Source organism: Pungitius pungitius, chromosome 12 (assembly GCF_949316345.1).
Source record: "Pungitius pungitius chromosome 12, fPunPun2.1, whole genome shotgun sequence".
Classification (NCBI taxonomy): Eukaryota; Metazoa; Chordata; class Actinopteri; order Perciformes; family Gasterosteidae; genus Pungitius; species Pungitius pungitius.
In genome coordinates this window covers 6,810,313-6,837,376 of record NC_084911.1, presented here as the reverse complement: position 1 = coordinate 6,837,376, position 27,064 = coordinate 6,810,313, and the positions used below count along the sequence as shown (strand labels likewise).

The window sequence follows — 27,064 nt, the reverse complement described above, 5'->3', positions numbered from 1 at the left end:
CTGGAGATGCTTTCAGAAATGCTCCCTGTTTTTAGGCGGGAGGAGGGGTGCTGCACTGGGACTGGCCACATCGTCTGTGGGGACTAATGAAAACAAATGATCTGACAAGGTCAAAAGGTGGAGATCAAGGCTGAAGGATCCTCCGCCCGTCTCAATTTCCAACACGGGAGATTAATGTGGGCATGGAGCCGTATTATTTACTCCCTGGGGACGCAGGACCCCGTGTTAGTGGTGTGCAGCCCACCTGTTGGCCTCTTAGGGCCTTGTGCCAATGAGCTGGAGGGCACCCGTCCTCATTTGGGTTTGTAAACGGCTCAGTTCTGTTACAGCAAAGACAAGAGCGGCTTTTGAAGTCTCCGTACTCCTAAAAAAAAAAAAAAGGATCCTGGATACAAAATGGTTAAAGTCACAATTGTCAATTATATCGTAGATTATTAAAAATATGCCATGTTTATACTTTGATTCCTGATTCCTGATTCCTTTTTGCTCAATGATTCCGTTTGTGATTAAGGAACTTGCTTTTTCATTTTGCAGTTGTTGAAAATACTTAGCTGAGATCAGCAGATGACCATACACCAAGTCAAGAGTTTTATGTGAAAACGTATTACACGTTTACAAATATCCTAAAATCAATACCCCATCATAGTGCTAAAGGTGGTGCTTCATTGTGCTTCTGTTAAGATGTTAAGTGTCTCTTAAGACAAGACTGCTCTCTTCTGGACAGTTGAAAGCACTGCAGAAAACCCAAAATGCTGCCATCAGAAGAAAAGAAAAATAAAGGAATCATTAGCAAATCATAGTTTACATGGAAATGTGAAACCAGCAGAGGAAAGCAAAAGGTATTTCTGAAAGCTTTTGATTGTATTTTATTTTTTGTTACGAGTAACACGACTGCAGCCAAAGTCTAGCAGTCAATATTGTATTTGTTTTTGAAATTAATAGTTAGTTTGTGCCGTTTGGTGCCGTTTTGTAGCATTGGCACACAAAGGGCACCAGATGGAGATGTTGACCCCTCTCACTCCCTGCGAGGAAGGTTTTATTTGGACGCCACTACTTCAGTGTGGCGTAATAGATAGAATATAGGGATATAGATAATACCTTAAAGTCATTACTAAAAATCTGCCGTAAAGAAAATTTCTCTCCGCAAAAATTTATAATTATTATTCCGAATTATCTTAAATTATTGAACAACTATATAGTTGTTAATATTAAAATTAATATTGTATTATTATTAACATACAATATCATTAGAACAGCAACATTATACTACGCATAATAAAAATGCTAAGAAGATAAAATGTATTATCAAATCCATTGCTATACTCAACAGCTTAAACAGGCAAGTTAAACCTATATGTGAATTAAAACGAACTTCTATTTGATCAAGCCGCATAGCCCTCTGGGAATCGGCCCGGTTGGATCCTGAGCATCAGCCATGATTTACTACATTACCCAGACTGCATCGCTTGCGCAGCTGCGACCGGTCACTGCTGTCGCTCTCTCTGCCTCCGAGTGCCCGCGGTGAACTGCTCCAGCATCGCTGCGCAGCCAGCGGGGAGAATGGACATTTAAAACATGACCATTTGAAAGCATGTAATCGCGGAGGAGGGTTTTCCGGCGCTGGGACTCTGCGATGAGGAGCGGAAGATATGCAGGACTGGATTTTGTGTTGCGCCTCCGCGGAGCACGGACCGTTACAGTGAGAGAAATAATGCGGAATATGTTCCCCCTGTAGGTGTTAACGCAGAAAATACAAGATGAAGAAGCAATTCAATCGGATGCGACAGCTCGCCAACCAAACGGTGGGAAGGTAAGCAACCACTTATCCGTGCTCACCCTCAAAGGGAGGGAGAACACCCCCCCCCCCCCCCCACACTCCCCACTCCCACCCGCCGTATGGCCCCAATTAGATTAAAACACCCCCGTGTGCAAATATGAATAATTTAAACGTGTATGCACAATAGTCCGCGGTCAGCGCGCTCGCACGCGTTCTACGGAACAAAAGGATGCCCGATGCGTAATGTCCATCCAAAGAGGCTACCGCATAGGCAGCGTGGAGGCGCATTGCCCCGGTGCGACCTGCCCACGGAAACACATTAAATATAGACACTCGCAGCACCATCGCAGAAACACGACCCCATCTTAAAGACTGCGTGCCCACCCACTGGGAGTCTGAAGAACACACACACACACACACACACAGATTGTGGAGTTGCATTGGACCTCCTGTCACGGGACCTCTCGATAAGTGAACGTGATGCACACGGATGCGGTGCGGGCTGCGACGTGCGGGGAAACGGGGGAAAGGGCGCAATGTTTTCATTACGCAGTAATATCAGCTGTGAGGAGGGAAGCACCTCCATCGGCGTGGGTTATTCCTGAAGGTCGTATTCCCCAGCTGGCGAACATATATTTAGTTCGAATCATGAGATTATATTATTAGCCTTCCCTAGGGGCTACTTTACCGTGCCACCGTAGTTGCTTAAAACAAGATCTGAGAGGGTTTGTGTGGGAGGATTTTTCATCTCCCCTCCTCGCAGTCCTCTGTATACTCGCCCTGCATCTGCGTGGTTCTGAGATCTCTTCCCAGCTCCTTTAAAGGGATCAGAACCCCAATGCGTGCAGGTATCATCACAGGCTGAGTGAGAGGCATGCACTCAGGAGGGAGGGGGACACACCTTGCAGGCTCTCCTCGTGGTGTCACTGGCAGTTGGATTCGGGCCGCTCAGAGTCTTTTGATAATTACTTCTGTGTGACTCATGGGTGTGTGTGTGCGTGTGTGTGAGTGTGTGTGTGTGTGTGTGTGGGCCAGGGGGTTCTGGATTTGTGTGTGTGGCCATGAGGGTTGTGGGCCAATTTCACGTGAGCAAAGAAGGCCGTGTTTCCTTGCGTGTGCGCATGTCAGTGTGTGTAAGTGTTGTTGTGTTTGTGTGTTCCTGCACTACCCACTTGTGCTTTTGAGAGCATAATACACTGTCTTTTGAAGCTGTCCGTCACCGAGCAGCTCCCTGCTGAGGTGGTCTGCCAATGCTACTGCTCCCAAACCCTATGGTGAGCATTGGATCAGGGCAAGAAGTAACAGGTCTGACCCTCTGGTGACCTTGAGCAGAGTCAAACATTGGTCTGGTTTTACTGCTCTGCAAGTTTAAGTTGAATTCCAGTGGATTAAAGATGAGCCCCAACAGTTTGCATTTCCTTGTTTATTAACAGTTTGCAAAGGCTGTCACCTCCTTCTCTATTGATAATTTGAGGCCCTTAACGAGGGTTTTGTCTTGAGTGTGGGTTGATTCACCAAACGTTTTCACCGTGTTGTTCTACTTTCCGCTGGTTTGCCATATGAGCACAGTTCCAAGGCTCCAAATGTTACCATGCAAAGATCAGATTATTTTAACTAGCATACTGTCACAGTTTGGTCTCTCTTCCTGTTTTATTTTGTAGTTGTCATGTCTCTTGTGTTCCTGGGTAACTTCACTTCCTGCCTTGTCCTGTGATTGCCTGATTGATTCCACCTGTGTCCAATCACCTGCACCTCCCTTGTGTATTTAAGCCCTGTGTGCCTGTTGTCCTTGGCCGTGTCATTGTCTATATGTCCCTCGCCGTGGGAGCACGTTATTGGTTTTGTCTTGAATAAAGAGCACTTGGATCGTGAACCTCTGCATTTGAGTCCTGCTTCCGCCTGCTCCTCCACGCGGACCTGACAGAATGACACGACCAAAGAAGGACTCAGCAGACTCCTGGTACGACTTGGGCCCGGAATACCTGGATGTGAGGAGCCCGTTTTTCCGGCGCAAGACGGACTTCATTTTTGGTCCCAGGAGCTATCAGAAGGCGTGCCTGGAACTAAGGGACCTCCTCAACCCGAGGAAGAGCCCGAGGAGGAGGAGGAAACGAACCCCTCCAGCCCCGGCTCCTGACCCGGTCCAAAGACGCTCGCCCCAGCCCGTTCCGGCCCCCAGAGTCCAGTCTCCGCCCGTTCCGGCCCCCAGAGTCCAGTCTCCGCCCGTTCCGGCCCCCAGAGTCCAGTCTCCGCCCGTTCCGGCCCCCAGAGTCCAGTCTCCGCCCGTTCCGGCCCCCAGAGTCCAGTCTCCGCCCGTTCCGGCCCCCAGAGTCCAGTCTCCGCCCGTTCCGGCCCCCAGAGTCCAGTCTCCGCCCGTTCCGGCCCCCAGAGTCCAGTCTCCTTCCCCGCCCCCACGGCCCCCGACGATGACCCCTCCCTCCCACCCTCTTGTGACCGCCTGGAAGTCGGTCCTTAAAGGGGGGGTGGGGTCAGGGGTTGGGCCGGAGCCCCACGCCACGACGACGCCGCAGCCGCACTGCTCGGCGCCCCACGCCACGACGACGCCGCAGCCGCACTGCTCGGCGCCCCACGCCACGACGACGCCGCAGCCGCACTGCTCGGCGCCCCCCGCCACGACGACGCCGGAGCCGCACAGCTCGGCGCCCCCCGCCACGACGACGCCGGAGCCGCTCAGCTCGGCGCCCCCCGCCACGACGACGCCGGAGCCGCTCAGCTCGCCGCCCCCCGCCACGACGACGCCGGAGCCGCACAGCTCGCCGCCCCCCCGCCACGACGACGCCGGAGCCGCACAGCTCGCCGCCCCCCCGCCACGACGACGCCGGAGCCGCACAGCTCGGCGCCCCTCGCCACGACGACGCCGGAGCCGCACAGCTCGGCGCCCCCCGCCACGACGACGCCGGAGCCGCACAGCTCGGCGCCCCCCGCCACGACGACGCCGGAGCCGCACAGCTCGGCGCCCCCCGCCACGACGACGCCGGACCCGCAGAGCTCGGCGCCCCCCGCCACGACGACGCCGCAGCCGCAGAGCTCGGCGCTCACCGCCACTACGACGCCGCAGCCGCACAGCTCGGCGCTCACCGCCACTCCGAGGCCCGGTCGCCGACCCGGCAGAACCCCCGAGACCCTGAGGCCCGGCCGCCGACCCGGCAGACCCCCCGAGATCCTGAGGCCCGGCCGCCGACCCGGCAGACCCCTCGAGACCCCGAAGCCCGGCCGCCGTAGCGGTCGGCCCCCCGAGACCCCGAAGCCCGGCCGCCGTAGCGGTCGGCCCCCCGAGACCCGGAAGCCCGGCCGCCGTAGCGGTCGGCCCCCCGAGACCCTGAAGCCCGGTCGCCGTAGCGGTAGACCCCCCGAAGGACCCGACGAGTGGCCGCCATCACCCTGAGTTCCCTGCGCGGTCCAAGATCGTCGGGTCCCCACCCTCCCTCCCCTTGTCTGTGTTTCTCTGGTTCTGTTCCCCTTGAGGACCGTCTGGAATTCGGTCCTTGAAGGGGGGGGGTTCTGTCACGGTTTGGTCTCTCTTCCTGTTTTATTTTGTAGTTGTCATGTCTCTTGTGTTCCTGGGTAACTTCACTTCCTGCCTTGTCCTGTGATTGCCTGATTGATTCCACCTGTGTCCAATCACCTGCACCTCCCTTGTGTATTTAAGCCCTGTGTGCCTGTTGTCCTTGGTCGTGTCATTGTCTATGTCCCTCGCCGTGGGTGCACGTTATTGGTTTTGTCTTGAATAAAGAGCACTTGGATCGTGAACCTCTGCATTTGAGTCCTGCTTCCGCCTGCTCCTCCACGCGAACCTGACACATACAAGGGAAAATATGTATCTACACGAGAAGACTGCATGTTGGACATTGTATGACTTCGATAACAATGTTTTATAGCAGCAGGAGAGTTTCTTTATTAAGATGTATGCTTTTATTTTTTTAATCAGCGGACATTTAACCTACCAACCTTCCTCTGGCCTGTGCGAGTCTTTCTGCATGGACAGTATGGGTCCTTCTTACGTGTGATGGCGATTGAAGGGTTTCTTGGGTGGGGGGGGGTGGCGATCAGGTGTGCTGTGTCAGCTTCTCTCTGGCTCTTTGAGGCTGCTGCTGCTGAGAGGGTGAGATCCATGTCATGTGATCGTCAACTTGACCAATCACCTCCGTGGAGCAATACTTCATACTGGAGGATGTGCAGCCATGCATACTCCATAGCTAACAGAAATGGCACAGTGAGGGGGGCAACATGGTGTCACAGCTCTGAAGAGAGCCTTTGTGTGCATTTTGGTGATACATTTGTTGTTTTCTGCCAGCTAAATCCATTCTGTTTGGTGGTTTAGCCCTATCATTTAAGCCTTAATAGAGACCTAAACCGTTCAACTTGATGTAAGAAATGGTAAAAAGATTTCTTTTGATGTCCTCACACACAAAATAAGACAAGAAAAGGACACTTTGCTCTAACACGCTCCCACCCTCCATTTCATATGACCTATTTCTCTATTCCCAATTCACTGTCCTATGTAGGCAAACGATTCCATGATACCAGTCTGTACGTCTGTCAGTGAATCTCACATAATAGAAATGAAAAACCTATACATGGAGAAGTGCACATTTCTTAGCGATGCCATGATATTGATATCAGATGTTGAGCCAATATTAACTATTTAATTCAATTCTATACATACTGGAATTTTCTTTTTTTTAAAGTGTTTAACCAGTATGTTGCTGCATTTAAAATGTTTATATTTTTACTGTAATGCATGTTGTTTCTTTTTTTTTTTGCCAAGTTGCAGGTTCACAATTTATTCTATGGCTTAAATTGTTACATTGCAATTTATAAAGGTACAAAAGCAACATGTAAGTCCAACCCAATGTTAACTTACAAGTCATTAACTGTGTCTTATCAGTGGTCTGTATAGACTAGCAAAGCCCAAACCTCGTAACTATTTGCCTCTCAACCCCACCCACCCCGCATCAATCCCCTGTGTGATGTTCACTAACACCACCCGTTTATGGTAATACATTTCTTCCATTGTCCCTCTTACCCTCTTTCTCCTTCCCTTCTGTCTGACAATGTGACGCTCTGATAGATTGTTTTTGTTTTTTTTTCAAAGAGGATTTACACGAATGGCACAAGGCAAACATTGTGAACGTTTGTTTGTACTTCAGCGACAAGTTGTGAATGCTCAGGTGGATGCCCAGGTGGATGGCTTTTTCTTACATCCGGCACAGCATTTGCACATGGAGACCTCTCGGCACAATGTGTGTGACACTTCAAATGAACATAATACAGGTAACATGAGATGTAGATGCCAAAGCAGCCTCTCCTCCTCTGTCTCTCCTCCTCTTCTACCTCGTTGCCTCGTTTCGCTCATGCGTCCTCACAGGGCCGGTGATTCACAGCTCTGCTTCGCTCACTTCTGAATCGTTTCTGGCCGATTGATTGTTAAATCGCGAATGAAAATCCACGTCGGCATTTTATTTACTGGGTCAGGGCCCTTTCATAGCAAAAGTTTGAATGTAGTTGTGAGGAATAAGGAAATGCGTCATGGCTGGTGTTTGAGTGTTTATGTTTCTTTAAAACAAGATCTATTGCTGTACTTGTATGGTACCATTCAGGGGGTGTAAGTGGACCATGTTGATAACCCCCCCCCCCCCCCGACCCCACCTTAACCCCACCAGTGCCAAGACTCCAAGACTGCCTACGACACGATGGAGTTGGTGATAAAGAGCCTTTGTGAAGGGACCATTTTGTCCATCAGAAAAGAGATGACGTAATATCGGACAGAAGTGCTCCTTCTCCCTTTCTGTTTTGCTGATTCTATAAAAAGACCAAAATCTTTAACAGCCCACATTCATGCAGTTCACTAAAAATTCAGGATTAGTGTATGTGCACTGAGTTTGTTTTTGTCACTACTGAACTGCTGCATTAGAAGTTGGTTTGATCTCCACTGTGATGTCATACGGGTGTCAGAGTTCATCCAGTCTGTTGTTCATGATCTCATTTCCAACAGGAAGGGACATTAGGTCCTGACTGAAATGCAGCAAACACATTAGATGATATTTAAGTGTGAGACAGGTTCTGCTAAGGATTAAATATGCTGCACATACACATGGTAACCCCTGCTAATAACTATAAATAACTTCTCAATCGGTAATAACATAATATCACAGTTCTCTATTTCAAACCTTCTAGAGACATGCTATTTGGTTACATTTATGCAAGTTTATTTTAAATAAACAGATTATGAAGATAAAACAGAAGCTAGCCGTATGTTTTCGTGAAAATAAATAACTGCCTTACACTGACATACACAAGTCAGTGTGGAGAGCTTTCTTTCATTTCTTTAACTGTACTGTACATTGTACAGCCGACTGTACAATCTGTCGGCTGCCACAGTATTTTAATGCAGAGATCTAAGTGAGAATAGTTACAGTAGAGCGGAATTGCTGTTAAAATATCCAAAAGGCGTCTTCTCATCATCGTACCCACTTCCGTCCATTCAGGAATGCAAATAGGCTCAAAACAGGAAGAAGTATTCCACTAATAACAATATCCTGTTTTGTTTACCTTACATTTTCAGAGTGTATTGTCTTTCTTTTAAAAGTTTGCTCTTTAATGATAGAAGATGATTCTTTGTCTTCCTTCATCCGTTGCGGTTGCCTAGAAACGCTCATTTAGAATGATCTGGCTTTCCCAACCCACATGATCGAAGAAAGGGCTGAGAATATTTCTTTTTTAGCATTGATCTTTGTTGCCTCATTCTATTGTTCATCTGATGCTCTCTACGGGACATGTGAAATCGTTTAGGTGCAGTGCACGTGTGTGCGTGCACATCCTCGGGCAGATGTCAAGTGTAAAAACAGTGCCAAGTCATGGAGTTCTTGTGGAGATTATTCACCATGAATAAAGTTATTAGAGATAACTCACTGCTTGTGTTTCCACTGAAACGTTGCAGAAGGCTGCAGGCTCTCTCTCTCTCTCTCTCTCTCTCTCTCTCTCTGTGCATCCTTCACTCTCACTCTGGACATGTGTGTGCTTTGGGTGTGTGTGCGTGTCTGTGCACGTCGATGTGTGCACTCCCCTCTCGCGGTTATTCTTGCATACTTAACAGAACAGTGACCTAGTTTGCTGGACAACTACAGTAAGTGGGTTTTTCTGTTTTAGTAACCCTGTGTCCCATCAGCCACTTCCGCCTTGCCATTTGGGAAGAGGGGCGAGTGAGCCTCTGGGTTCGATTGCAAGGCAAACGTTTGGGGAAAGCAGTAAATGGAGAAACATTCACAGAGCAGATAGCGTGAACGATGCAGTGTGTTTTTGGATGTGTGTGTGTGTGTGTGTGTGTGTGTGTGAGTTTGGGGGGGCCATCGCTTCAGGCCACGCGGAGCCCTGCTGAGGCCCGGGGCCACCATCCTGCTCCGCTCCCCTTCCCTCGCGGCCCGGGACCTTGCTTCTGGCACAGCGCTTTTTGTTCGCCAGGCTGGCAGTGGGAGCAGAGCAGAGCAGAGCAGAGCAGAGCAGAGCGCGACCACTTTGTCTTTGTCCCGGACAAATCAATCGCACGTGGACGTAAAGGGTTGGCAAGCTGCCACGGCAACACGCCCAAGTCTGTGGACGTTATTTAATTCACGTTTTTGATTATTGTCAACATGGATTATTCATGCTTTCATGAACCATTCACAGTGCCGAGGGGCCGGAGCGTGAGCCGTTACGACGTTAACGTATCTCGAGATAGAAGTTTTTATGATTAAACACGTTCGCATGGAATGGGCAGCTGATATTTGGATGGACAATTTGGGTTTTGGATCTCACATTTGGCTTCCACCCATTTTGGAGTTGCACGTTTTCAGCAATTTCTTTAATACAACGAGAGGTGAAGAAGGAGTTATTCAGATTCTGGCCCATAACCCGTCCGTGTGGTTATTTACTCATCTTACTACTTAATCTTCCCCAAATTCACCCTGACAAAGATTTTTATAAATTTATCTTGAGGGAATTGTTCTGTATATTAAAGTTGCTGTGTGTGTGTGTGTGTGTGTGTGTGTGTGTGTGTGTATTGGTTCATCAGCAGCTGCAGGTAGAGGACTGCTTACAAAGTGGCAGATGGTTGGCATAACACTAGGCGAGGTCTTCCTCTCCCTTCTTGAGCTCACCGCCCACACGGCTGCTACCTCTCCCACGTGTTTACTTTCCTTCCCATGGATCATTCGGCACATTTTTTGCCCAGAGGAATTTCACTCCTCACCTCCAAAATCTCCTGCAGGTTTCATACGAGCTTGTAGAGCACATGTAGTACACATTGTACTGTATTCCAGATTTCTTATTTTACAGCTTCACACGACAGATATGTACAATACTACTTTCCTAGGATGCTAGCTCAGAAAACATCAACTTTACCCAACTAATTGCTGTCATGTAATCAGCAATCTGCAATCACAGTTATCCTTAAAAATCTTAGCAGTAACCACAACATTAACTCTGTCAATCGTATGCATGTACACACATGCACATATGTCCTGTATTTTCTTTTCCTACCTCCTACCTACCTGTTATGCGGAGTGATAAGATCCATTGGTACATGATTTGACCCAGTTCCCATGGTGCCATGCTCACGAGAGCTACAATTCAATTAAAGATCAGCTTTCTACACATGGAATACGTACACACAATGACACAGCGGACAACATCAAACACACCAAGTCCATTTCTTTTATGCCGTTTTTAGACAGATTTCCTTTTTTTTTTCTCGACACAGTTGCACGGGGTTCGGCAGATTGATAAGGCATCCCACATGAAAAGATCCATCCAGTTATGAGCTCCTGATGTGTCATTGTCAGGCTGAATAACAGCACAAACAAAGGTCTTTTCCATTCTCTTGGTTAACAGTTGGGCGATTTCAGATTTATTTATTTATTTCAAATAAATGAGACAAAACAAAGCTATTATCCACTATTGGTGTTGGCATAGTTGGGTCACAATAGCAGGAAGAGGTCGGGCAGACAGGAAGGGGAAGCGCTAAGAGAGAGTGGGCACCATTGGGTTACTGCTGGCGGTCGGCAAGTCTGCTTTTGAGTCATTTTTAGATAGTTGGATCCATTGTTGGTCCACAGCCCTCTTGAGCAGGAAATACACCACACTGATAAGGTAGTCCTTGATTGTTGCTTCAGATATGTGCTTTGTTGGTGTCCAAGAGTATTTAAAGGAATGCTGGAAAACAACCAAAATTGATGTGGGTGTACTTACAATTTGCCGATTTCATCTCATCATATAGGATTATAAAAGGCTTATTGAGCTCCGGTGGGAGTGTTTGCACAAGAAGGACTAAGGTCTTAAAACACAAGCTGTGTGAACTTAGCTGACACTGTGTGCTCATGATATCCAGTGGCCTGCTCTTTTCCTGAGCTCGCGGCTCATTCGGTACTCCGGATGAGTAGTTTTATCTGCTTCAGCGGCAGTGCGGCTCTGCCCTCTCCTTCAGGTCTTTGGCCAAGTCCCCAGCCTCCTGGAATCACAGTGGGACGCGATGCTCCTGGGTTGGGAACGTGCACATTTGAATCGGTGGCATTGCCAGCGGCTTGTTCTGCAGCATGAATGGTTCGCCTGATCATTGATGTGTTCCTCCAACGGAATTTTCTGAGATCATGAATGAGAGAGTCAGCCACTCGGACCACTCCCACATGCTCCAAAGGGACAGGTGCGTCGATGTGGCCCACCCACTGTGGGGGCACTGCCGCATCAATGATGATGGTACAAACTCACCGGATGAGTCAACACCCAATGCAATATGGCTGGCACTCACAACTGTAAAACATTTTTGCAATGACACACTATATTTGGATGCAGTGCCTCAAATTTGATTATAAAAATATTTTCATTATGTAAGATGTCACATTTTGCAGGTTATCGAGTGAGAGAATTTTAATTTCCTCCAACAGTGGAGTCCAGAAGCACCTCTTTTTAATGGGCAAGAGGAGGATAAAAATATAAATTGGGAAATTTAGTTTCCTAACTTCACAGTAGAAAAAGTTGCATTGGTTGTCATTGAGTGATTGACATGTAGCGTAAACAGGCTGTTAAATGGAGCATGCATGAAGTCTTCTCTGCACACACTAATTCTTATACGCTTTTATCTTCACAGGGCAGAGAAAACAGAGGTGTTAAGTGAGGACCTTCTACAGGTGAGTCGTAGTGTAAAAGTGCGTGTGTGTGCGTGCGTGTTTGAGTTGTGAAGATGTTCATCACGTGTTCATTTAACAGGTGAAAATAATGTTTTTACGATGGCTGCGTTCGACCAGAGATCAGTGGCTGCAACGTTTATATCTCAAGGTCCCTTAAATCAAAGCAAGGTCCTCCCACCTCAGGTTGCATGTGTCTGTATGGGGTTCAGCCAAAAAGTGATTTTAAGGTTGTTCTTTTGAAAACAGCAGCAAGAATTTCCCATGAACTACTGCCATGAAAATTTTGTACGGAACCGTCTGGACATGCCACTAATGTTGATTCTCATAATCACATATTTATTATTTATTCATTCACTTATTAAATGACATAGTAAAAAAAATGCCACAAATTCTTTCAACCCAAAATCATTACTTTGCTTTTTAAGAGTAACCAGCGGTAAAAAAAAATGAAAGAATGTAACATTTGAGTAATAAAGTACAACCATTTGTTATACTGTGTGCATTATTAGTACATATTTAACTTTAGTTATGTCATTAAATAGTGCCGGAAACTGGTCAATTGCATTTTCAGTTGGAACAAAAAACAGGTGAAACCAAACCATGTAATTGGTTGATGCAACACAGAGTCTTCGTAGCTCTGGAAAAGGAAGAGACCTGTTAAATGACTGGCAGTATGTTGCTGTGTCACTCGTAGCGTGAACGTAGTGCGGCTCTGTGTCCGTGTTACTACACGGCAGCATGTGTTGGCATGCCGGGAGTCCATGACTCATGAGGTGGGCGTGTTTGTGTCAAGGTGGAGAAGCGTCTGGATCTGGTCAAGCAGGTGACGCACAGCACTCACAAGAAACTCACGGCCTGCCTGCAGGGTCAGCAGGGGGCTGATATTGAGAAGAGATCTGTCAAGTCGCCCTCTGTGAGTACCTGTCCAGCATTCCCTCAGACGCTGAAAGCCGAACCAGAAGCCTTTGTTAATGCCGTTTCTCCCTACTATCAGAAAAAGCTGCCGCTCACAACCCTGGCACAGTGTCTGGTAGAAGGCGCCGCGGTGCTGGGGGATGACTCTCTCCTCGGGTAAGTCGGTGGAGTCCGCGGGCCTTTTGCCCACAGTCATCGTTAATTATTGATTCGGCTGTTCAATTATTGTCCGTCCTCATTACCCGTGTCTGTGTTTGAGTTACGTTCTGTTTTGCATCTCACCAAACAGAAAGATGCTGAAGCTGTGTGGCGAGACGGAGGAGAAGTTGGCCGAGGAGCTCATCCAGTTTGAGTTCCAGATAGAGAGAGATGTGGTGGAGCCTCTCTACGTGCTCGCTGAGGTGCGCACCAATTAAGGGAAACCACCCCCCTTCATATGACTACATTAAAGAGCCATAATCTCACACTCCATTCCGACTATAAAAAGATTACATGGAAAATACGGTATTCACTAACCTCACATAGAATTTTATTCCCTGAGCTAATTATAACCATGCATTTCATTTTCTTTGGCAGGTGGACATTCCCAACATCCAAAAACAGAGGAAGCACTTAGCTAAACTTGTATTGGACATGGACTCCTCTAGGACAAGGTGACGGCTGCAACCTCCTCCTGTTCATTTCTAATTTCAATTTTATTTTTGCAAAGGCTTAGTATTTAAAGTTTTTTTTTTTTTGCCAAAACAATGCGATATCCAATTTGTTTGAATAGATTTCATCAGTCGTCTAAGTCATCCAGTCACCCGAGCACGCTGCAGCCTGGCGCCAAGTCCGAGTCCCTCAGAGAGGAGATGGAGGAGGCAGCCAATCGGATGGAGATTTGTAGGGTGGGTCAACCATCTATGCCACTGAGATGTTCTTTCCTCCTCCAGAACCTTCGCCCTACATTTATTTTAAATCCCTTCTGCATGCATCAAATGAGAATTAACTAAATTGCCAGAATGATCTTCTAGTAGGTCGGGATCATTTCTAATGGGATGGCATCACTTTCTCACTTTCTGTTTCAGGATCAATTGTCAGCAGATATGTACAGTTTTGTGGCCAAAGAAATAGACTATGCAAATTACTTTCAGACAGTAAGTATATTTTTCCATCACAGTTGCAATCCCAGATTCAAATATATATTGTACATTATCTAATAACACAAACTTTTGGATTGTTTGTTTTAATCTATTTTCCTTCTATAGCTGATAGAGACGCAGGCAGAATATCACAGGAAATCCTTAGAGATTCTTCAAAGTATTCTGCCCCAGATTAAAGCTCACCAAGGTGAGTGTTCTACTCTGTGCGTGTGTGTGTGTGTGTGTGTGTGTGTCTGTGTGCGTCTGTGTGCGTCTGCGTGGGTGCGTGCGTGTGTGCAAGCATGTGGGTGAGCGCATCCGTGTTCGTGATCTGCTCCAATTCTGCACCTGAAGCAATATCACGGTGAGAAGGAACGGAGTTAATAGCCCTGACATGTCACATAACGTTTTCATTAGGCTATAATTATCCGCCTTCATAATTTGGCACCCGGCTGGTTAACAGGTGCTAAACCAAGCAGAGGTCTTAACATCACACGTTCCTTTTAAAGTAGATAATATTAATAACAATAAGGGAGGTGGTACCAGAAAAACACTGAACTACAATATAATATTGAACGTCCAATTAAGTTGCAGCTTGGATTAAATTGCTAAATGTTGGTCCGAAGTGGTTCAGGGAGGAAATGCCGGCGAGGTGCGTAGGTTTGTTTGTGTCTGACTGCGATTGAAGCTGCTCCCTTGTGTTGCAGAGGCGTGGGTGGAGAAGCCGTCGTTTGGCAAGTCTCTGGAGGAACACCTAAATATTAGTGGAAGAGAAATTGCCTTCCCTGTCGAAGCATGTGTCACAATGCTGTTGGAGTGTGGCATGCAGGAGGAGGTAGAGGGCGCACACACACACACACACACACACATCACTGAGGACTTTTAGGTGTGAGATAAAATGCTTATTTTGGCCGCTTTTAGTCACACTCGAGTCTATGAAAGACACGTCTGGTGTTTTAAATTCATCCTTATTCATACTTGAATTTGACAGATTACATTGCAACCACTCAACGAGGCAGCACCTCCACACTGACAAATATGCCATCGAATGAATTTACATCCACAGTATAATTGACAGAGCTCATGAACAATCTCAAAGCGTTGAGCGGCTGTTACTTCCCATGTTCATTCAATAGTTTAAACCTTATCTTTATCCTCCCAGGTCAGACTGGGAAGACACAAATTCAAATGAAGGAAATGTAATGAAGAGATAAATGACAAGTAGTGATATCATGGCAATAAGACATGGCTCTGAGATTGAGAATACTCTCAGCTTTAAAAAATGTTGTGTTGTAATTAATCTCATGGCATATATAATACATCAATACATGAATGGACAAAAACATGTAAAGCCACCAGTTATTCACCATCAACCAGTTTCAAGTGTATAACACTAGTGGATGTCCCTTTTGGTACAGCATAGTGTCAAATGTGATAGTTCCATGTTTATGTGTTTGCTGTGTGTGGGGCTCCAGGGCCTCTTCAGAGTGGCTCCGTCAGCATCCAAGCTGAAGAAGCTGAAAGCATCCCTGGATTGTGGAGTCATGGATGTGCAGGAGTACTCGTCCGACCCACACGCCATCGCAGGTGAACAACACCCACACAAATGCCTTGTTCCAAGCCAATTTCCATAACAAATACCCCTACACTCTCATTTAAAGTCAGGAAAACTGTAAAAACTGAACATCAGTGTTTTTATTATATAGAAAGGTCATTTGCAATGTACAAATGCAAATATGTTTTCCAATTGATTTCGGTGCTTCAGTGGAAAGCGTTGCTCTTCATCGGACAGGCTCAGTGCCGTCTTCATTTCTTTTCCCGGAGGCCTTCTGTTCTGATATTGCTGTGCATTTCACACATTAGCATAAAATCTGTGCTGCGCGATATGAATCTGGCAGCTGCGGCTAGCTGCAAGGCCCTGCTGGAGGGGAGTAGAAATATGGGGCATGGCCTCGCCTGTACCAAAAGAGAAACATTTTTTACTCACACCCTGTTTTTCTCAACCAAAGGGGCTCTAAAATCATACCTCCGTGAGCTCCCCGAGCCACTGATGACCTTTGAACTTTATGATGAATGGATTCAGGCCTCAAAGTGAGTTGTGGTTTTCTTCTTGAATGCATTTTCTTCAATTATGCCCTTGGCCTCAATGAAAAACAGAAAAGTCTTCATAAAAGGGACCATAACTGCCGAAATGAAAAATGGTGACATTTATCAAGAAGTGGATCAACAGTGAATCATAATGTTTTTGTTTTTTATTTCTCCAGCGTTCAAGATATGGACAAGAGACTACAAGCATTAATGGCAGTGTGTGATAAACTCCCCACAGACAACTTGAATAATTTCAGGTCAGTCGCAAAAATACATACACGTTTACCCTTATAAATACAATAAGGGCACACTGAGTGTTGAGACCAACCTCTAAGGCTGTTAAGGTTTTTTTTAATATTCCTGATGACAAACCATCCAAACAAAAAATACAACCGTATAAAGAGAATCAACCTGCACCACCTACAGGCAAGAGAAATAACCACAGCTGCAGGTTGGAGATGCAGTTGCTACTGAGATGATGACACCTGTCTGTAACTTTCACAGCAGTAGTAATCATTTTGTACAAGTGGCTTGTAGAAGGTAATACCAAAATGTCTACTTTGTAGGCTTAAATTGTTGCAGTGGGAAGATATTGTTTTTTTGTTTTTTTTAAAGGTATGAATTAATTCTAAGTAAATCCCACAGGTATCTTGTCAAATTCTTATCCAAGTTGAGCGACTACCAAGACTCAAACAAGATGACACCTGGTAATATGGCAATTGTTCTTGGCCCTAACTTGCTTTGGACACACACTGAACCGTATGTATTGTTTTGTTTTTTATTTTACAAATCTACCTCACTTTAACTTCTCTGGTAAGAATCGACTGCAGTTCAATCATTTCTATTCTCTCCAGGAACATGACAGAGATGATGACCACCCTGTCACTGCAGATAGTTGGCATCATTGAGCCCATTATCCAGCATGCGGACTGGTTCTTCCCTGGAGGTGGGGATCACATACTATGTATGTAATATTGTTGTGAGGCTAGGAGCCATAAATCAATAATTTATATAATTGGATTTTATAAATACAAAACTGGCAGAAATTGTGGGTCATACTTACCTTAAGGTTTGTTCTCCTTTTTTTGTGGTTGTCATGCCTCTTCATATACTTTTGGAGAAAAAAAAAACACAATAAAGTTGATGATTACATTATGAACCCATAAACTACTGTATTTGTTAAAAAGGAAAATGGTTCATATCAGGATTTTATCTTGGTAGATACTGTAACTCCCATTCTTAAGAGTGGTGGATTCCAAACAGACCAACACATACACACACAAACACCACCGTAAGCATCAGGATGCACTATGCCATCATTATACTGCATGATGACGCTGCGTCTGCTCCTCCCTCAGAGATTGAATTCAACTTGACAGGCAGCTACGGCAGCCCGATCCACACCAACCACAACTCCAACTACAGCTCCATGCCCTCACCAGACATGGACCAATCCGAGCGCAAGCAGCAGCATGACCAGAGCCGACGCCCACTGAGCGTCGCCACTGACAACATGATGCTGGAGTTTTACAAGAAGGATGGGTACGATGCCAAGTGCATCCTTGGCTGCCCACAGCTCACTTGCTCACACTCTCTTCTCTCTCTTTCCACCCACGCCTCCTCCCAGGCATCTGATATTATACACTTATGTTTCCATGCATGCAAATTTAAAATGTATTTACCGTGGTGGAATATTCACAAACCCTGTAACCTAAAGTTTTGCGCAAGACCCTTCATAAGCCGCAGAAAGGTGAGCATTGTAACTCGTATCTTGCCTGTCAATAGGTCCGACACATAACTCCTATTATCAGGATTCAGCAGGAAGACAGAAGTGTCTCTTTTGAATACATGAGGCTGAATTCCCTGTAGTGGCACTGTCTCTATGGCAACAGGTCTCCGACGAAGGGCTGCTTGTTAGCGCTTTTCTTATTTCTCCAGTATTATCTTCCCATCCTCCCACATCCAGCTCCTCCTTCACAACCTGGCCTGGAGTCATTCACCCAGCTGGTGGAAAATCAGTGGCAGAATTAGAGCCGATGCCTTCACCAAAATACCCCTCAATGAAGCTAGGGAGAAGGCCGTGATATTATAAACATTATCATGCCGTAATCACTGTGAGTATGGGGAGAGGGAGAATAGCTTTGTTTCTCGGATTAAAACAGGTTTAATGCGAAAAGTCTCTAATTGGCGCTCGGTATGTGCACCTCTGGAACGTCTCATCTGCTCCCCCACCCCCCCCCCATGCCACTGTGGATCTCATCCCATCAATCATCATATTCAGTGTACTGAGTACTTGTACCAAGTCGGCATTCTGACCTCATATCCCCTTTTCCTCTCTTCCCCTTACTAACGCAGCATTAGGAAGATACAAAGGTACCGTATCATGCCCTTTTTCCCCAAACCTTTCCTTACCCCCTCCCCCCCCCCCATCCCCTTCTGACCTCCTTCAAATCCTCCACTCACCTCTCTCTTTGTCAGATTAAATGATTGTGGAAATGTGTTCGTTTGCAGTATGGGCGTCCGGGTAATGGACACCTCCTGGGTGTCTCGTAAGGGTTCGTCCACGCTGGTGCGCAAAACCTCCTCCACACCTCCGGGCATGCAAGGCCCCGGCTCTCCCGCAGACACCCTCATCCCGGAGCAATCCGGAGAGTTTGCAACTTCCCCGTCCACGACGCCGCCGCCTGGAGAGAGGGCCTGGTGAGTCCCAGCGGAGACGCCGTCCTTCCCTTCCTCACACCTCCTCTCCTGTTCATTTTGGTTGTCGTCACCACCACCACCATCATCACCGTCATTGACTTTCTCTGCTCCGTGTGATCACGATCTTTGGCTGTTTTATTCATGCTATTATTTTGCAACTTATTACTATGATTTCTCACACTCACACACATTCCTTCAGTTCTCCCGGTTGTGCTGTCAGGTTCATGTCCGTCACTAAGGGGAACATTTTCAAAAAGGATAATGACACTTTCAGACTTTTAGTCCGATGAAATTTTGTCCAGATACTGTTGGAAAGTTTTGTTACTTTACTTTGCACTAAGCTTCAATCTGCAAGTCCTTTGCGAGCATGCTAATATTTCCAATATACCATCGTTGTGGCTTGGCTTTCTTAGCTTTGGTTGTGAATTGTTTCCTTTCCTTTTTTGACCCTCAATGATTTCTCCATTTTTTTTCGGTATGACTATCACAGTTAAGCACATGAATAATCACCTCTGTCTGCGTGGCAGACAATGGATGCTACGGACTTTGGCTTTGCTGACTTTCCCCACCTGTCCTGGTACTCTTTCAGCCGATGAAAGGGTTTTGTGTCTGTTTCACACTGCCCTGGGCTGACTGCAGGACCCTCGGTGCAAACAAGTCATAAACCGTACGATGCGGGCAGATAGGGTTTCCTTATGCAGCAGAGAGGACATATTCAGTCATTAAGCTCAGGCTTGATACTATCGCAGACTGCAGACCAGCACTTTGGCTCCAGAGACAGATCCTCACAGCTCCATGCAGTGTGCAGACACAAGGTGATCACAGAGGAAGTCCTACACACTGTATTATTTTCCTTTGGCGACCGATCTTTCTTTTCCTTTGCTTTTTCTTTGTGCTTGTCTTTGTATCCGCACTAAGCTGACTGTGTGCTGAGCTTGGTGCCCACCGCCCGCCCGAAAATGCAATTTATTTTCCTTCTTTTTTTTTTTTTTTTTAAATCTTCTGCTTTTGGCTACGGACCAACTAACACACTAATCATCAAAACGACGTATCCTATATCGCTCCAGTGGGTGTCCCTGTTCAGTCACTAGAGCTGTTTTTTTGTGCTGTCTATTCTCTTAATATCTACAGCTCTGACAACGTGTCGCCCAATCGGCCGGACACCTCTCATGCCCTCCCACCCCCAGGGGAGGACCGGCCACCCCCCCCTTACCCCATCTCCTCGTGCCACACAGCCCCCCACCTCTTCTATCCCAAACCCCCACCCTGCGCTCGCCCCGTGGCACCGGGTCCAGAGTCCCAGCCCCCCGCCTCCCCGCCGCCCCCACTGCGCTGGTCTGGCTTCACTCCCCCAGCGCCGCCCCCTACCTCCTCTTCTTCCTCCTCGTCCTCGTCACTTGACATCAATTCGAACCCCAAACCCAGCTGTCTGCATTTCCCCAAGCACAGCCCGCCTGGTGACATGTCGCATGCCCCCCCACCAGACATTAATGCTTCTCCGCTCTACATCAAAACCTCCTTGGTACTAGCCCGCCATGACCAGTCCTTTGGCAACCCCCCTAGCCTCCCTTCGTCCGCGCCCCCACCCCCGCCGTGGGCTGCCTGCCCATGTGCCCGAGAGAGAGGACCCCCCAGGCTGACTAGGTAAATACAACACACCCATGGCCACTACGGATGCATCCCAGGGTGGCATCTGTGTCTCTCCTCTCCTCTAGATCGCTGGCTCACATTTTCTTTATGCTTTTTTTTTTTTTCCTCCCCCTTCAAAGTACATACCTCAGATTCTGTAACATTCAAGTTGTCCAGGGATGCCTCTCATGGGGGTTGCCTAGCAACAAAGGATGTTACTGGCTTATATAGCGCTCGGTTTCATGCCGGTATTGAGAAAAGGATAAATACATGGACAACGCCACATATGGCTATGGGAAAGCATATGAATGTATTTATTCTACAGCAGCTTTTTTTTTTACTAACCAGCACAAGGAAAATGGTTTTGACAAAGTGACGATTTTTTGTTTTTTTTTAATGTATGTGTTTACAATGATGTCCTGTTGAGCTGCAGTGTGGAATATCTTCATACAGTTTCTCCATCTTCGACCGACCGAAAGTGCAGAGTTTGTATGTTTGTATGTATATAGTCACAGTTCCCTGACTCACACGTCCGTGATGTTACAACCACACTGGACAGTGTGAATCAGTTCAGCAAAGAAGGAGAGCGAGCACAACAAGCTTGGTTGATAAAGCTCCCTCTTGTGCTTTGGTAGCTCCATGACATCCCGTTCAGACGGATAATTTTTGTGAAAAGATTGCTGAAAAGGGACGACAGTTAATGTGCCGTGCTGTAGTATCGGTACTCTTTGTTGGTGTTGGATCACAGGAGTTTTGCAATCATACTTAACTATGTTATTGAGTACATTCACGTTGCAGACATTAAACACAGATACACAGTTCAGGCTACTTGTTTTTGTTTCCTGCTGGATACAGACATGAACATCTTCGTGTTTTTGTCAGAATTCAAGTGTGAAATCTTGTGAGTCCATTGATTTGCCAGCTGGACAATATGAGGCTCTCAAAATGAATGTTTTTTTTCTACATCATTAGGGACAAGGGATTGAAAGTTTGTGATATGGAAAACATGCCTGGAGACTGACTTTTTGTTTCTTGAAAACTGAAATGTCTTTTTTTAATAATGCATCATTATTAATTTGTACATCTCAACAATAATGGTGAAACGCTAATCTGGTTTGTCAGGCAGTTTTTTAGTAAAAGAAAAATCCCTGATTGGTGTATTACATTTTCATCAACAACAAAAAAACACTTAATGTTCATCTTTTCATCTTCATTGTAGTCGTATGGACTTATCTGCTGATGTGATTGTGTGTAAAACTGTTGAAACCAACACTTAGCATACCTTGAAGTAGCTTTTCTTGACATACGATCTGGGTTTGACGAAACTGTAGTAATATTGGCAGCAATGCACTTACATATTGTGAAACACTGATGATGATGACGACGATGGTGATGATGGTGATGTGGTAGTGGTGGTTGTGGCCAGGAGTTCACAAACCCGCTGGGTTTGTTCACACACTAATGTCCTGTTGTCTTTTCCAGTTCGCTGAAGAGCAAAGAGCTCTCGCCTGTCATTGGACACAAAGCAATCCAGGTGGCAGGTCCGACTGTCCCCCCCAGCTGTAGTCCTCACAGCAGTATCCAGTCCCTCCACTCCACAGAGCACAGTCCACACACCCTGCGCAAAGGTCAAGCCGTCTCTCAGTCTGAGCTGGCTGTCTGTGGCTTTAAGTGGATGCATTTGAATTATTAACAATAACGTACCTGTGTTGTTTGTTTTCAGGCTCCAAGAAGTTGGCCCCTGTGCCTCCCAAGGTCCCTTACAGCCAGTCCTGCGGGATGTCCGACCAGTCCACAGGTCAGCCGTCACCGGTCAGCCTGTCCCCCACTCCTCCTAGCACCCCGTCCCCTTATGGACTGGTCTGCCCCTCTGGTCTAGTGGCCCCGTCCTCCCCCGGGCAAACCCCATTGGGGCCCCCCCACTCCCTTTCGTCCCCGCCCTCCCTGGCCGGAACGCTGACCAAGTCGCGGCCTGCCCCTAAGCCCAGGCAGAGACCCAGTCTGCCCCCTCCTCAGCCGCCCACAGCCCCACTGGGGTTCACTGGCCCGGCCATGGTCCCAGTCCCCCAGCCCCTGGAGCAGGGCCTCCTGGAAGGACTCTCTCCCGGGGAGAGCATGTCTACAGGTAAACATCCCTTGGCAACAACACCACCTGCGCCACCACAGGCGGGGCTGCAGCGGCCCTCTCTCAGACTCGCTGTGGCTCTGTCCAATGGAGACGGTGGACGAGTGTAGGACTCTTTAGGACTAAAGATTCCCGTCCCCTTTATTGACTGTTCTCAAACGAATGTCCCGAAACAGATGTCTGAATGAATAAAAGTTGCCTTTTAGACACAGATGCCTGAGAAAGAAATATAAATATTAGCCTTCCTGTTCTACCGTAGTGAGCAAACCTCCTTGACCTATGTATTCATTGCTTTGTGTTATGTGATGATGTTTCTGGGTAATGTGTGGAAACATCAGAGAAGCATAGCTCGTCCTGCTTGTATGGAAGTTGCCATTAGATTCATCTTGTGCTCTCTGTTTATCTGTGTTACCCAGACCCCCACTTGGCAGAGGTAGGTCAGAGGCGTTCACACCAGCCCAGTCTCTCTCTCTCTCTCTGTCTCGCTCGCTCTCTGCGTAGCAGGCATGGAGACGTAGGCAGACAAACCCCACATTATAGCTACAGTATGATGTCTGATGATGAGGTGTTCTGTCATTATATACCAATCATTTTGTCACTTTGCAATATTTATCATTCTCTTGTCCCCTCCCCCCTGCTACTATCGTGTACCTTGCAGCTGTGTGAGGCCAGGGATTCAGTGTGGGCTAAGTGTGAGGGGGACTTTTAGGGTAAGCCAGACCGTCCCGGCCCCATGCGCTCCATCTCACTGCCTGGCCTCGTGCTGTGGCTGCCTCTGGGGTCTCCTGCAGCCTGCTCCAAACGTACCTGTAGCTCGTTATCAGGAAACGTTCCCTGTTTCCAATTTTGCAGGTTAGCGCTATTGAATCCTCGCACGGTGTTGTGGTGCAACCGAAAACTGCACGGCTCAAGGACTTCCCAGAGTGCACCACACTGCGCTCACATTGCAGACGCCGTCGCTTACAAAGGTCCATCGTAAAGCCCCCCCCCCCCCCCCCCCTTCCTATGGATTCCTGTTCCCAGCCTTATGCCAGAACACATACCCCCTTAAACGCGCCCGCCACTGGTATCCCGGGGGTGGGTGGTGGGGGGGGGGGGGGGGAGGGGCAGGTAAAGCCGCTCTTCCCGTGTTGGCAGGTTCATCGCTTTTTATAACCTCTGCTCCCTTTTACAACACTTCCACGCTCCATCTCATTCCTACACAGGAGCCGTTATCAGTCTCTGCTATTGTTAAATGCAGAAGCACATAACAATGTATTTAGAACAAGTTCTGTATTCAGACTAAATATCCATTGCGTTGCTTCAAACCCAGCTGGTGTCATTTTCCCACAGAGATCCGCACACATCATGTTGCCTCTGTGTTGGTTTACCCGGCCATTGTTGTAAATGTGTACAGTGAGGTGTCTTTGGGCAGTCATTTTGACCTGTTATTGTATTTTTTATGAATAAGTAGCGATTGTTGCTGTTGTCTCAAAAGACACAAAAAGCTGTGACATACCACATTAGTTGCTTGTTTAGGTGAAATCAGCAAAACACTTGATTAACACACCCTGTGTAGAATGTGACGCACATATATTAAACCAGAACAGACATCATATGCCACTTCCCATGAGTTCAGACTCAAAAAGATTAATATTATTTCTGCTCTCTTCCGTTTTTTACACCTCATTATCATCATCATATGCCCCTTTCTCCTCCTCCTCCTCCTCCTCCTCCTCCTGCTCCTCTTGCTCCTCATCACCATTTCCACCATTCTGCTCCTCATGCTCACCTCTCCCACCATGCTCACCATTAGATATCTTCAATTATGAAATCCCCTCCTTCAATGTCAATCTGGACAGCCTCATCGATGAGTTCAGCGGTGCCCCTTGCAGGAGGTCCGTGGCAGTGACAGACTCTCCGGAGGGGGACGCTGTGCCTGAGGAGGAACCACAGAGCACCACTCTATGACCTATGACCTTAAGGCGTCACAGCTTACCAGCACCCCTGTGGCTATACGCACTCTTAACTGTCGCCACCAAGGCCTGATGGAAACACCATTTGGCCTCACCAAAGCCCACCTGAAACCAGGACTCGAACACATCTGCTACAGGCTGCAAAGAAACTAATCTCTTACAATTGCTCGCTACTATGTAAATGTGACTACAGAAAAAAACACCAAAATGCCATAGTTGAGGAACAGTTGCCTTTAGGAGAAAAGACTGGAATATAGATGAGTATCACACTAAGATGTATTTATTCATTTGTTGTTGTTTTTTTGCTTTGCTTTTGTTTTGCTTGTCTGTATTTCTGTGTTTCCCAGTTTATTTTTGCCTTATTAGAAAATGCAATCAAATTGCAATATGATATCTACACGCTTTGCAAATTTTGGTAAGGGAAACTCAGAGCACGACATAGGTAGGAGCAAAGCCCATCCTCAGGGTGAAACAGAGATACAGAGAGTAGACTTGTTATATTACTAACAGGGTATTGCTTTGTGCAAATTAGGAAAATGCTGAGCCGCAGAGAAAGGTTTTGCATGCAAGCTGAAACGTTTCATCAAGTTTACTTCTTATTGGCACTCCCAAACTTTACTTTCACTGTTCTTTCACCTATCACAACGATAGTTCTTTATCCTTTACCTTCACACAGGTAAGCTCACTTCAACTCACTTTATACCAGCACAGTAGGAGAAGAATGTTACTGTAAATTGCATTTTTTGACAAAAAGCACCACGATGTGTTTGCATGACAAGCCAATATGAACAGACTGCTTTGAATCAAGGGCCTCCGAATGAGTTTTATTTTGTGTGAATGCTTTAGTTGTTGTGGTCCTTGGAGTATAGTTAGACCCCCCCCACCCCCCCGTGCTGTAACAGCTTGATGGATGGATGACTAAACTGCCGTTAGGTTCATATGAGTCGCTCTCTTAACTTTGTTTCAAGTGCTTCAGGTTCAATGACCTTTGACCCCTAGTGTAAATACATACAGAGTGTACAGAAATTGATGTATATAAATCTAAGAGGAAAACTATATGTAAAATGCCTATCTGGAATATATATATATATATATAGTAATAATATATGTGCTGATATCTATCATGTGTAGAAATTGTAATGATTAAAAATGTGCTGTTATTTTTGTCCCTGCACACAATGAACAGGTTTACTGTAGATGTAGTGTTTCACTTTAACACCAGGTAACGATGGTGATGCAGCAGAAATGCGGAAGGTATTTCTGCTTGAAATCAATAGTGTTTTTTCTAAGTCTGACTCCCGAGCTTCGACTTCAAACATGCTCGAGCGATAATGAGTTGCACACACATGCCCTATATTTTTTTCCTTTTTAATTAGAAATTTAATAGATTCTTGTGTAGATAATTGGATTGCTGTTAGCCCACTATGATCGCTTAATTAATTAATAATGAGGATAGATGGAAACTAAAACGTTACTGTGGGACTGACTAAAAATACATACGCTCATTCAATTAGGATGGCAAATAAGTACTATGATTTGGCACACTTTCAGAAATGTTAAATTTCTCAGTCCTTGTTGGTATTCTCACCGCAGATAACTAATCAGAGCTCATCAGATAACAGATGCTGCAGTGTCACTTTTTTAATTCCATAGAATAATGTCCTAGGACTATGATTTTTGTCAATTAAAGTGCAATTACAGTGTTAACTGATCCACCTGAATCCAAAAAGTGGTCAAAGTCACCTTTCCTACGCCTACAGAAAAGAAGCCATTGATTTTATTGCAAAGCAATTAATTTATTCTGTTTGACTTGTGTGTGAGTTTCTTCTGACAAAATGGAATATAGATGAGTCTTTCTCCAATAGTGATCAATGGTATGCCTCTGTGTGTGTGTTCTATTTGACGATTTTGGTGACTTTGATAACTATATATTGATAGTTGTGGTGATTATATGACAACAATTGCAAGTGCCCTCACTCTGGTCGTTATTTTGGAACTATAAGCATAATTAATGTGTACTAGAGGTTTTATTTTCTGTGCTGGATCCATACAATTTTTTTTTGACGAGGAGGCAGGGGTATTTTTCTCTGTGCAGACTGAATGTGACTCACTCATTTCAAAACAACAGGCTATTTTATTTTGTAATAACCGATAGGCAAATGAGAGCTTGTGTTTGGATGAAAGTTAGTTAGGGCCTGTAGGCATGTATTGTTATAAGTGCAGTGCAGTACTACTGTAATGCTTTTGTGCATCATAATTACAGCTACCTAAAAGCATGCATTCATATTCATTGTTCTACTTCTGAAAAGAATAAAACACATGTACCCTCCCTCACAACACAAGTCATAATTTCATTGCTAATTTCTGCCAGTAACTACAGCGATCTTCAAGAGCATGACAGAGGTCAACTTTTTCACCAAATGGTACACTCCTTCATACTTTAATCAAGTATTTGAATTACTGTAGACCTCCATTTACTAACTCACCTCACCACTTAGTTGGTCTGAAGTAATTTGTTCATGTTTTGTCGGGGGGGAGGTATATGAGAAAAAGGGAAAATATGAAAAAGTCTC

The 27,064-nt window shown here is 46.2% G+C and overlaps 1 protein-coding gene across 6 annotated transcripts; it reads left to right on the top strand.

The window, feature by feature from the left end:
* Positions 1-1,449: 1,449 nt before the first annotated feature.
* Positions 1,450-26,833, top strand: arhgap44a (Rho GTPase activating protein 44a). Of its 6 annotated transcripts, XM_062565990.1 has the most exons (23): positions 1,450-1,810; positions 11,919-11,958; positions 12,752-12,871; positions 12,953-13,029; positions 13,163-13,274; positions 13,450-13,526; positions 13,646-13,760; positions 13,941-14,009; positions 14,121-14,202; positions 14,702-14,829; positions 15,470-15,581; positions 16,004-16,085; positions 16,259-16,339; positions 16,728-16,841; positions 16,937-17,028; positions 17,441-17,624; positions 18,438-18,455; positions 18,594-18,782; positions 19,914-20,426; positions 21,894-22,039; positions 22,135-22,536; positions 23,195-23,246; positions 24,332-24,471. In XM_062565990.1, exons 1-22 carry the CDS (start codon positions 1,758-1,760, stop codon positions 23,200-23,202), a joined length of 2,814 nt encoding a protein of 937 aa, XP_062421974.1. In that variant the 5' UTR covers positions 1,450-1,757; the 3' UTR covers positions 23,203-23,246; positions 24,332-24,471. The 6 variants fall into 6 exon arrangements, 5 of the variants coding, with proteins under 5 accessions (XP_062421974.1, XP_062421975.1, XP_037332168.2 ...); XM_062565991.1 differs by lacking the exon at positions 23,195-23,246 and having other exon boundaries at positions 22,135-22,209; positions 24,332-26,833; XM_037476271.2 differs by lacking the exon at positions 23,195-23,246 and having other exon boundaries at positions 24,332-26,833.
* Positions 26,834-27,064: the final 231 nt, after the last annotated feature.